At 36.3% G+C, this 13,023-nt stretch overlaps 1 protein-coding gene across 3 annotated transcripts in view; it reads right to left on the bottom strand.

Annotated features, from left to right (window-relative positions):
* The window catches only part of CCDC141 (coiled-coil domain containing 141), a 179,947-nt gene that overhangs the window by 15,557 nt on the left and 151,367 nt on the right, over positions 1 to 13,023 (bottom strand). For all 3 annotated transcript variants that reach the window (XM_033113107.1, XM_033113108.1, XM_033113110.1), the window contains 4 exons: positions 8,867 to 9,007; positions 7,900 to 8,094; positions 6,352 to 6,535; positions 3,150 to 3,262 (listed from right to left, as the gene is read on the bottom strand). In XM_033113107.1, coding sequence (XP_032968998.1) covers positions 3,150 to 3,262; positions 6,352 to 6,535; positions 7,900 to 8,094; positions 8,867 to 9,007 — 633 coding nt within the window. The remainder of the gene's footprint in view (positions 1 to 3,149; positions 3,263 to 6,351; positions 6,536 to 7,899; positions 8,095 to 8,866; positions 9,008 to 13,023) is intronic.

Here is a 13,023-nt window from a genome sequence, read left to right as displayed (position 1 = left end):
TGACAAGCTTTTGTTCAGGCTGTAATTCATAGCAGCAATGCTGATATCCATTTATCTTGCTAGCGAGGCCCTTCCTCATTTTTACAACCACCCAAATTAAACCTTTTAAATCTATTGAAAAATTCTTCTCTACCAATCGTTGGAGCTTTTAGTACAAATGTCAAAATACTTTCTGGAGAACCTGCTTTAGGCAAAGCATCGTGTTAAACGTGTGGAATGCTAAATTGAACAGAGCCATAGGATTCCCTCAAATATAATCAAGTAGAGGGGTTGAGATGGTAATGGAAATTCCACGTGTGATGCTCACGATGAGAAAGAAGACAAGTGCTTTGGGAGATCAGAGAGGGAGTGAAACAGCTAAGGGAGGAGTTGTGGAGGAGGAGGCAGTATTTGAATTTGGCTTTGAGAGATAGTAAGATTTAGCTAAACAGAGATAGAAAGTCATGTATTGGAAGTCAAGGTTTAGAAGCAGGGAACCTGGGGACATGGGGGTAGTAGACCACTGAAGCAGGAACCTACAACGACTATAGAAGTGTAGTGGTTTGGGAAGAGAATCAGCCTCAGAACAGTGAAAGACCTTGAATCTGAACTTTATTTAGTAATCAATGAAGAGTTTGTAGTGTAGTGTTTTGAATGTAAAAATGACACTAGCAGAACTGTATTTTGGAAGGGTGATGTAGCTGGAGTGTATAATTAGGAGGCCCCTGACTAGTGCCAAAGAGAATCCAAGTGGTGGCCCGGGAATAAGAAAGAGAGGGTACAGTCCTGACTATAGGGGGTGTAGAAGGGATGGGCAATGAGGAAGTGTGGAGAAGGAATGGAAACAGCTTTCAGGAAGAATAGACATGAAGGTGAAAAGTTGGAAATGGAGATAACTTTAAGAGAGTAGATTTTAGTAAGTGGATCTCACTTGAAGATATACAACATAAAAGGGAGGGATGTTGCAGACAACAGAGAGCAAAGTGTCAGAGGAAGCAGTGATTTGCAGTGATTCTACATATCATAAGTCAGGAGAAGAAACAGATCCTCACGGGGTGGGGCACAGGTGAAGCAGAAATGCTCAATGTTGAAAAAGATAATAGAAGATATATGGTACATTCATACATTACTAGTGGCATTATAATTGTAAAAGATTTATGGAAAGCAATATAAAATATATATATTAAATATTAATTATATATATATTAATTAATATATACATACATAAATTTCATACCCATTTACTCAAATCTGCTTTGGAGAATTTATGCATAGGTAATAACACAAAAGAAAGAAAAAGCTATATGCATGAAAATGTAGTGTTATTTAAAATGGTAAAAATTTTCGGGCCGGCCCGGTGGCTCAGGCGGTTGGAGCTCCGTGCTCCTAACTCTGAAGGCTGCTGGTTCCATTCCCACATGGGCCAGCGGGCTCTCAACCACAAGGTTGCCAGTTCAACTCCTTGAGTCCCGCAAGGGACGGTGGGCTCCGCCCCCTGCAACTAAGATTGAACACGGCACCTTGAGTTGAGCTGCCACTGAGCTCCCGGATGGCTCAGTTGGTTGGAGCGAGTCCTCTCAACCACAAGGTTGCTGGTTGGACTCCCGCAAGGGATGGTGGGCTGCGCCCCCTGCAACTAGCAACGGCAACTGGACCTGGAGCTGAGCTGTGCCCTCCACAACTAAGACTGAAAGGACAACAATTTGATTTGGAAAAAAGTCCTGGAAGTACACACTGTTCCCCAATAAAGTCCTGTGTCCCTTCCCCAATAATAAAAAAAAAAAATTTGAAAAACCTGTATTCTTAGCCAAAGGGAAAAGATAACTTGGTTGAATGAAAAGATTAGCAAACTATTTTGAATAGAATGAGAATTCAAATTTGTGAAATGGGACTTCATACAGAAAGACATCATTGCCTGAAATAACAATAATTTTGCTCTGAACTGCAAGAGCACCATTCTGTCTCAATAGCAACAATAATCACAGTGATAATCCTGGGTGTCCCCACACTCAATCCTCAGCGCTACCCTAGCACTAGGTTCCCCGATTTCCTCCATTTTACAGATTAGGAAATTGAGGCTCAGAGAGATTAAGCAATTTCCCCGAAATCACAAATCCAATAATCTGGAGAGTTGATATTCCTAAGCAGCTGTGTCTTATTCTAGAGGTCGTGCTCTTCATTACCTCACCAATCTCTCCATTCTAAATAACCAGGTCTCTCAGTCAGTTGTAAAAACAGCACTGATGAAACCAGTTTTTGACTTGACACAGACAAAACTATATATGTGTATATGTGTGTGTGTGTATGTGCATATATGTGTGTGTACATGTGTATATATACTGGGGGTGCCAAAAAAAATGTATACAAGTGGACACTTTCGTCAACGTTGCTCAAGCAGTAGTTCGCCATAATCAGAAGTGTCTGGACACTGATGGTAACCACTCTGAGCACCTCTTGTAATTGCAGAAGTCAAATGGGATGTGTATTCATCTTTTGTTATCAGTATACATTGAGTATTACAATTTTAATAGTTTCCCTTTCTTAAAAAGTGTATACATTTGTTTGGCACGCTCTGTGTGTGTGTGTGTGTGTATGTGTGTGTGTGTGTGTGTGTGTGTGTGTGTGTATTTCTCTCTTTTAAATGTATTTTGCCTAGACAGACATAAACATATTTTCTCCATATATTTAGCATTAGTTTTTTGTTCTATCAATGATACTAATGATTAGTTGAATATTTCCATGAAGTTAAATGTTCTATGAATATAATACCTGAAGATTAGTTTTATTTTTCTCCGGGGTCACACTTTGGAATAAAAGAAAAAGTTACATTCATTATTTATGAACAAAAACATAAGGCTACTTAATAGAGACTTTACTTTGATTTTAATGGCACACATTTATCCTTTAGGATATGATCCACGAAAATATAAATGAGACACCTTAATTGTGTTTAGCCCTCATTCTCTGCAATATTTTTCTCTGCAGATAGAAAAGAAACAGAATTAATTATCAGAAACACCAGATAATTATATTAGAAAGCTATGAAACAAACGTGAACATTATGTCCCTTGAGAATTTCCTTTAGAACATCTTTGCACCAGAAGACACTTGATCAACACATTTTTATTTATATCACATGAAAATGCATATTCTGAGAAGACATTCATTACCTTCAGCTTTTCTTCAAGCTCTGTGAGAGAGCCACATAATTCAGTAATAGATTCAAGGACCTCTTTGTGTTTTGCCACTATTTTCTCAGCATATTTCTGCCCTTCTTCCAAACCTGGGGAAAAGAAGGAATAAAACTTTTTTTAAGATACTTAAAAATATTTTTTTAGTGTTTTTTTAATTTTTATTTTTCAATTACAATTGACATTTAATATTATTTTATATTAGTTTCAGGTATGCAGCATAGTGGTTAGATATTTACAAAGTGACCCCTCTGATTAGTCTATACATATTTATCACTGAATAAAACTATTTTTAAAGGTCAAATCCCTGGCCAAAACAAACAAACAAAAAAACAGGCATTAATTCATCTCTCCAGTGTGTGATGAAGTCCTGATAGATAGTAAGTGCTTAATAAATACTTACTGAACAGATAAATAAATGAATGAAGGCATTTTTTGAAAACCAGATATTCTAAAAACATGGTTACATTTACTGTACCAGGCCACTTTTATGTGCCCTAAATAATGTTGCTATGTTAATATGCTTAAAGCTCTATTCTAACCAGTTTTCTCCTGTTCAGAGCATTCAGTGTTTCTTCACTAGCTAGAAAAGTATACAATCAAGGCCCTCCATAATATGGTTTTAACTTGCCTCTCTCAAATGTAAATCTGCCTAATGTATATCTCACATATTTAATCTCTGGCCAAACTGAACAAATGTGTCTTCCCTAAATATCCCCAAAGCCAATGAGTATTCTTTCCCAAGCTGAGAATGCCCTTCCCTGACTCCCTATTTCTGCTGTCAAAATCCTACCTACTTTTCAGGGTCTACTTCAAGTGCCAATATCTTTGAGAAAAATTTTTAAATCTTTGCCAACTGGATTTCATCTCTTCCTACTGGAATAATAATAAGGGTATGTACCACGTAGTGAGTGCATTGGCACTTTATATGCATTATTGAATGTAGTCCTCCACAGGTAGGTTCTGTTGCATTTTACAAATGAGGAACCTGAGGCTCAAAAGAGCTTCTTCAGGTACCCCAGACAATAACTGGAGGACTGCGATGTGAACCTTGACTACTGGAATCCACAGGTTAGGGTAAACTGTATTACACGTTGTTGTGCGCTCAATTGTGGCCCTCCCAAAATTCATATGCTGAAGTCCCAATCCCCAGTGTCTCAGAATGGAACCATACTTGGAGACAAGGTTTTCAAAGTGCTGATTAAGTTAAAAGAGGCCATTAGAGTGGGGCCCTTATCCAATATGACTGTTGCCTTTATAGAAAGAGGGAGGGGCACCAGGGGAGCCTGCACACAGAAGGCTGGCTGTCCAGGTGAAGCAGCAGGGAGAGAATGGCCACCTGCAAGCCAAGGAGAGAAACTAACCCGTCAGCGCCTTGATCTTAGACTTCCAGCAACCAGAACTGCGAGGAAAGGAATTTCTGTGGTTGAAGCCACGCGGGCTGTGGTATTTGTTATGGTAGCCCAAGCAGACTAATACACACATTATACCTTTGCCACTGCCTTCACTGCATTTACCATATCATGACTTCTAGGCTTAGAGAGTGGATTCTTGAATGAAGAAACTAGGTCTTATTTATCTTTATATCAATCACAGTTCCTAGTAAATAATAGGTACTCAAAAAAACAAATGTTTGAGATAAATTTATTTGCATTCAGATTCTGAATTTAATAATGCTTAGGTGGCCTGCAAGAGTTGATATAATATTCCTAAAGTATCTTACTTGATGCAGAGTTTTTAAAAATTCCATGGTTTCCATATTGAACAGATAAAGACACTTGCCATTCCATTATTCATTCAATGATTCATTTATTCATCAAATATTTGCTAAGCACTTAGTATGTACCATGAAGCAGTGAACTAACAGGCAAAATCCCTTTTCTCCTGGAGCTTACACTCTGGTAAGGAAACAGACCAATAACTATATGATATGTCAACTGGTGATAAGGTACAGAAATACAAAACAAAGCAGGAAACAGGATCATGCATGACAGCATAGGAATATAACTTTTATGGAGTGTTGGCAAGTACTTATCACATCCTAAAATTGAATAGGCACTGAAATACAGTGATAAAATATACTTGCCTTACCCTCAAGGAGCTTATGGTCAATAGAGAAGACAGACAAATAAAGAGGCAATTATGCTACAGTGTGAGTGTCTCCAAAATTTTTTGGTGAAACGTATACAGTGACAATAGTAAGAACACAACATTGCATTAGTTTCTATTAATTTTTCAATCTATATTCTATGACATTTGTATTTCTACCCCTTCCTTTGGATACCCATTAATAATTCATTTCCAATTGAATATTAGGTAGTGAAGTATATATTGTTCTACAAAAATTTTATGGCTAACCATGGGTAGTGTGTCACATTACCAAAGAGAATATCTATCTGGCAGCAGCTGTGGGTAGCCAAGGGAAACACTTTGTACCACCTGGTGCTATCTTCTTTCCGGGCTGGATCTGCCTGGTCACTGGGAATAAGTCTTAGTCTCATAGTTAGCAGAGAACTCATGCAAGGTATTCCTCAGCGCCCTCAGGGACTGTTAACATCCAGGAGGTTTCTTAAATGGGGGCTTTCTTTAGGTAGAAGAACCTCTAAGATAATACAGCTGACAACTGTGTTATCTTTCCTAGTCGTGGAGAAGAAGAAAGCAGGACCCGTGAGATCATAATTGTGTTTTCCCATATATGCCAGAAGTGAGAGGAAGGCAAGGGAAACATTTCCAGCTCTTGACTATGTCCATGAACCATAAGCCTCATAGAAATAAGAGACTTCAGTCTTAGCTTTATACTTATTTAAAGTATTATGCGAGTTTTGTATGTTGTTCAAAAAATCACTCTAGTAAAAATTAGAATTTTTTGGTCTAGATAAGCTGAGTATTATTCCGTTTTTAATACCTTGAAGATGATCAACAGGGATGAGGGAGAAAAGGGATTAAAGAAGGAGGGTTTACACATGGTAGTTTAAAGTCTGCAGGCTTCATCTGCAGACAGTTATTCTTCGTTTCCTAGTGTTTATTTTTGCAGGTTGTAGGATCTTATCTTGGGCCCTTTTCCTAAATGGGTTGGTGTAATGAGGACCCTGAAGGTGTGCCAGGCTCTGCTCTGTGCTGGATTAGGTGCAGTATAGCTTTGTTTAATGGTGACTCATTGGATACCTTCAAAGAGACCTACCATATAATCGTTGAGCGAGGTCACTGATCTCCTGAATCCTTTCTTCTTGCTGAGGCACAGAGGGTATGATAAACTTATTGAACTGCTGGTGGAGACTTTCCACAGCATCCTTTGTTTTGCACTCTGTGGAATATTTTCCAACTCTTACAACTGTGGCACTTGCATCTTCACACCAAAAATTACACTAAATTAAAATGGGACAAAGCATAGATTAAAGCAACACCACCCTTCTAAAGTTCTTCATTTGGCCACTGAAATACCAAATTTCAATTTCCTCAAACTTTATATTCACATTAGTTTGAATTCTGTAAGCCTTAAAGAAAATACCAAAATATGATCATATACTTTGCACTTGGATATTAGAGTCTTAAGATAAGAAAGTAAAAGTATGGCAATTCATTTGATTTTCCGGCTTTCTTAGAGGTGCCTGAAACATACTTCCTAAGAGGAATGTTGTATACTTGCAAGAGCAGGCAGCATCGAAAGCTTATGGCACTGAAAAGAATCCGAGTATCCGGTAAAAGGAAAGAAAAAAGCCCAAACACACAAAATCCAGTCTAATTAATTGAAATCATTAACAATACATGGATAAAGTATTGCCTGATTAACACACAAATGAACTCTCTTTTAAGAATGAGATTTAATCTGTGAATTGAGGAACTATCATCTCAAGAATAGCATTTGACCTTTTAAAATGAAAGACATTCAATCATATTTTCAAAGTACAGTGGAGAGCTTTCTCACTAAAAATAAATAACCATGATGGAAGGAACATGTCTGACCAAGGACACCACCACTTACACTGAGTGAGAAATAGAAAACTTGACTGTTAGAAAGTGGCTTTAAATAAGCGCCACAGAGCTACAGCAAACCTATGTACTGGTTATACAAGAATGATCGCCTTGTTCCTTCTTAATATGATGCTAAATCTAAAAGCTCTACCATGTTAGTGGTAAAGAAAGATGTTTTATCTCAGAATAATGGGCTACAAAGAACACTCCAGAACTTCAAGTGTAGAGTTTCTTCAATGTGAGCTGTGCAAATAACATTAACTTGTCAAATTTCATATATTTTATGCATACCCTACTGATTTTCTTCTTTACAAAACCAAAAATAACAGCAATAACAATGTTTGAACCTGAAAAATCCTAGTATCACCTTTTTTTTGTAAACACTTCCAAATTCTGTGAAATCAATAAGTCATTTTGAGTATTTTAAACAAATATCAAGCAGTGAACATAATTCCATGATGATTAAACATCTTGAATTGATGAGGTTATGGAAAAATGAGAAATTTTCCTATGTTGCTGGCAAGAGTAAATTAGTAAAATCTTTCCAAAGACCAACTGAACAATCAAAACCTTGTAACATCCAACCCCTTTGGTCCAGCAGTTCTACTTTAGGAAATTATTGTAAGGAATTAATTATGAAAAGGAGCATGATACATGGATTTAATGACAATAATAGCTAATGGAACATTGTTTTAAAGTAGCAGAGTAATTTTCTGAAACAACATTACAACACGGATACTTGTAGAGAACAGGATACCTCTTCTATCATCTCCTGGAGATGCTCAGTCAGGTCCAAGTTCTTCTTGTAATCTGTTACAACTCTGTCAAACTCATCCACATGTTTTTGCAAATCCTTCATGGCTTCCAAAAGGATATTACCTTTATTATTTGGATAATTTAATAAAGAATCAGAAGTTTTAATCTCAACTTTTTCCATTTTCCTTTTCAAAGTCTGTGCGAAAAAGAAAAAAAAAAGTTTTTAAAATAAAATTCAACTTTTAAGAGGTTAGCAAGTGATTAAATATTGGAGAAAAACTTGAAAAAAACTTTTGTAGCTTCCTCCATTATAATACGTTAAAAAAATCACAATTATTACAAATGTATTTTGGGGGAAAAAACGGGTTTTCTTCCAAATAGTACATTGATTCAGTATTCAGCACACATAGAAAATTTACTATACACCAAGGTCTATTCCAGATTCCGTGAATGATACTATGATTAAAAAAATAAGACAATGGTCATAAAATCAGGTATTTTATTGTCTTCAGGAAGTTCACTGCTTCCCAGGAAAAGTATTTAAAGAACTTAGCCAGCACATGTGATAATCAAGGTAGGTATCAGGGGCTGTAACCACAGGAGAGAAAGCTCCTAACACAAGCAGGTATAGGAAAGGAAGAGGGGTACAGAAGAGGTGCGTGTGTGTGTGCGTGCGTGAGTGTGTGTGTGTGTGTGTGTGTGTGTGTGTGTGTGTGTTTTGGGCGGAAGAATGGAAGCAGAGAGGCAAGGTAGGTTTGGCAGAAACCATTCTAGAGCTGCCTTCAAAAGATAGATCAATTTATTACATACTTTACATGAAGAACCCGATTGCTATAAAAATGGAAAACTACCCTTTTAGTCCCAATGCTATAAAAGGCCCAAGGATTAGGCATCTAGAATTGAAATGCAAATCATTTTGCAGTAATTGTAGTAGTACATGCAAACATACACACACACTTTCTTGTTACCTGTATTTTTTCAGCATACATATCAACTTGTTGAATTTGATATTTAAGAGCCCTCAGATTCCGAGCTTTTTCATTTTTCTTAGTGTAATTAAACTTCAAATTGTTGAATTTCTTTTTGGTATCTTTGAATGACTCTTTGAGCTACAGGTCAATAAAAAGAAAGAGGTGATTACCTTAAAATGAGAACACTAATATTTACTTGTAATAAATCAAAATATCTAAACACTGCAAAATATTCATAATCTTCAAATGTATCTACAGTGATTTTCAGTAGAAAACAAATGAACATATGATGTGAATTTACACATATCCTTAAAATATAATTATAAATTGCTCTTAGTACTTTTCGTAATTTATAATTGTATTACAGTTATAGAATAACCTTTGGCCTCCAACCAGTAAAGTTTTTAACGTATCACAGATTTTCAACAACTATAATTTTCTTATTTGTACTTATTTGATATAACTTTTCCCATTCATTCTGTTCTCTGTGTGCTAATATTTGCCCCAGCTCCATTCATCTCCCAGGGCTCTCTTACAGCCATCATACATAAATATATTAGGGCTCCAAGGAGCTGCTCATGTTGCAGAGGTCAATGAAGTTTTGACATTTAGACTACATAGGATAGTGGGGTAGAAGAGGAAACCCATCATGAGATTTAGTAGGAAAAGGACTTATTTGCCCAAATCCAGCAAAAAGTTATTTTTTATGAACAGTTTCCAGAAGAGATTTAATTATTAGATATAGGCCATTAACTTCAGAGTTCCTTCAGAAATGGAAAAGTGAAGTGATAGTTGTTACCAATGATAGCAATGCTAATTTGTGTATGAACAAAGTATATGGCTAAACATTGAGAATAGGGCATAGATTAAGACAGTCTTAAGAACAAACAGTTCAGCTTTACCAGTGAACCAGAATTTTAAGCAGTCCAGTTCCATTGAAGCAGCACTTTCTGTGCCCTTCTCCATATGCGAGAACAAACATATTGCCAGGTCACTCTGTTTATATTATCAGCAAAGACAAGGACAGAGAAAACATAAACCTTCTCAGATTATAGGGAAGCACTTAACATTAAGAAAGGACAATACCAGGAGTGATAAATTTGAGCACAGAAAAACCTTAAAATTCTTTTCAATGACATCAAATAAATGATTTGGGAGGGAATAAAGTCTGTGCGCTTGCTAGATTTCAAACTTGCAACACAGAAAAGACATCATCTGCCTTAGAAAACACTTCTTTCTCAAAATGCTTATTTCAAATTCTGCATACTGTAAAAATAAAACCTTATTCTTATATTTAACACTTCTTGGAGATAATTATCTATAAAACCCTAGCAAACCTGCATATAAGGAAATTATTAGACTGACACAATTTTTGTATCTGACACACCTACACTTAATCAGTGTTGTTTGTTTTATGTGATAAAAAGAAGTGTTGAACATTAGTGTTAAGCTACAAATTAAACCAAGCATAGAGACCACATTAAACATTTAAATTGATAAAACAGTAACATTCTAAAGGAGTGGAGAGAACTAGAGCGTCAAAATTTGAAAACTATTTCACTATCAGAACTCAAGAAAATATTTAAAAGATCATATTCAGTTGGAATATTTATGAGATAACCAGTTAGTATTTGAATCCTTGACAGCTGATGTTTTAATATGCATGTGTTTGATTTTGGTAGGAAAAGACAAACCCGGTCATTTTAATGGGATTAAAGAGACTACATAAAGAGACTACTTCCTGAATTATTCACATAAAACTTTGGAGGAACTTTTTTCTGTGAAGTTAAAATCCATAACTATAGGCATAGTAACTACCACATCTGAGGAAATCAGAGACCCTTGTGTCTTTAAGAAAACATGTTCTCAATGGAGAGTCAGTGTTTAATGAGTACAGAATTTCCAGTAAGACGATGAAGACGTCCTGGAGATGGATGGTGGTGATGGTTGTACAACAATGTAAATAGAACTTAATATCACTGACCTGTACCCTTAAAATAGGTAAGATGGTAAATTATGCATATTTTACCACAATTAAAAATAAAATTTGTTTTTAATAAAAACAAAATAAAACAAAGGGGAAAATAACATTTCTTATTATGAATATTTATACAATAAAATATAAAATATTATATTCTTTTTTCCCCTTACTTGAACATGACTTATATTATAAACTTCAGTCTAAAGAAAAAAAGAAGGCTCTGTCATCAACCTGATAACCACTGCGTCACATCTGCTTGTTTAAGTGGGAAAAGTCAACATCTATTTGAAGACTATGTGATGAATGGAGAAAGGCTGAGCCTTAAACCTTTTCATTCTAAACCATGAAATTTTAAGTCTACTTTGGACTACGAAATTTAAGACTGAGAAACGACAAGTGCAATTTTATTTCTGTTTGCTTCAGAATGTATGCACTTCCACTGAAGATGATTTCTAAGGCCAAACAATATTCATGGCGCTATGGGCGTGTGAAATGGGATCAGCTTCCTCTGACACACGTGCTCCTTTGACAAAGTTGCTGGCATTTTTCTCTTTGGGTCCTGCTGGAAATCCATCTTATATCCTGCACCTTTCCGAAGCTCAAATTCAAGACCACTGCAGATACAAGTAGAAGCATGCATGAAGTCCCTTCAGCAACTAGATTTTCAGAAAAATCTAGCCATGCTTAATTCTGTTACCTGCATTTTTCAATATGAAAACTTAACTTCCCATCTAATCCCCACATAACTTATGATAGTATTTTTAAAGGAACAGTGTGCCATGGTTGCTTGGCTGTGCTATCACTATTCATGCAGCTGTTTCTAACTTTAGTTAGCTTGTCAACAATGGGGAATGGTGATGATGGCTAAGACAACTGCTCGACTGGAGCACATAAGCCAAAAAAATGCCCAAAGTTCGAGACAAGATAAAGTTTATCCTATTAGAAATCTTTAAATGCTGTTATAATTCATATTCATAAAATTTCTGAAAGTCTTAAGGAAATCAGGAGATATTTTTCCTAGTAAATAGTGTGATTTTCCTATATTTCTACTTGCTCAGCTCCTCCATAGTTGCTATGGAATAAGCAGACTAATATAGCTATAATTAGGAAAATAAAATATTAAGACTTTAAAACTGTAGTTCTTTTTAAACCAGCAGAATGAGCATCTTCACCAAATTTCCCAGGGAGCAGTAAGCCTCTCCCAGGGTTAGGAATAAACAAAGCTTCTTTGAGAAGAAGCGAAAGGGAAAGATGCTGACCACGAGGCTGGCTTGCTATTCTTAGTCCCTGACAAAGCTGGTTGAGGCAGCTTTGGCACAAGAACATATTATTTGTGAGCGTATGGCTGGCAGGGCCAATTTATGTGAGGGATATGGGACATTTTAAAACTAAGGAAGTGCGTTTAAAACGAAAGCCTTTCATTAGAACTATGGCACGTGGCTGGCCAGAAACAAAAACACAAAACAAGTAGTCCAGTTCTCTTAGTGTCCACTTCATGTGCTTCATTTCTTGTCCATTATTGTGCCTACTCCAGGGAAAAAAAAAAAAAGATTTCTGATTGATGCCTATTTTCAGTAAGAGAAAGCTGCAACGTTATCACCTCGTAGGGATGTTTGCACTTGAAATGCAGCGACCCAAAGACTCATAATTTCACTGGAATCATTTGTTACAATTAGTAATGGTAGAATATTAGGCCTCAGTGCTGAAGAGATTTGGGGACAAGACTTTCTTGCCTTCCTTCCATTTGGCAACTGTACTGCTGTCTTCCTGTGCTTAAGACCAGTGTTGTAGCAGCAGACAATGGAACAGCGTGGGAAGAGAAGACAATTGTTCCATTTTAAATTGTACATGGCAGCGGGTAGCTAGTTAACTCAGTTGGTAAGAGTGTGGTGCTAATAACACCAAGGTTTCTGGTTTGATCTCTGCATGGACCATTGTGAGCTGTGCCCTCCTTAAAAAAAAAAAAAAATTCTACATGGCAGCATGTCTCAGTAGTACCTATTTTATTCATTCTGCAAGTTTTGTGTGTTCATAATATATTTAAGTTTTATTTTCTGGATATAATAACTATCATTTTATATTTCAGCTCTTTACATTCTTTAGGAAGAAGGCTCATTTTGCAGATGTAAAGCACCAAACTTTTAACATAGTTTAACCCTATGGGATAGACATT

The sequence above is a fragment of the Rhinolophus ferrumequinum genome, chromosome 8 (assembly GCF_004115265.2).
Source record: "Rhinolophus ferrumequinum isolate MPI-CBG mRhiFer1 chromosome 8, mRhiFer1_v1.p, whole genome shotgun sequence".
Classification (NCBI taxonomy): Eukaryota; Metazoa; Chordata; class Mammalia; order Chiroptera; family Rhinolophidae; genus Rhinolophus; species Rhinolophus ferrumequinum.
The sequence above is the reverse complement of the archived record's forward strand: the minus strand, read 5'-3'. Positions and strand labels throughout refer to the sequence as shown.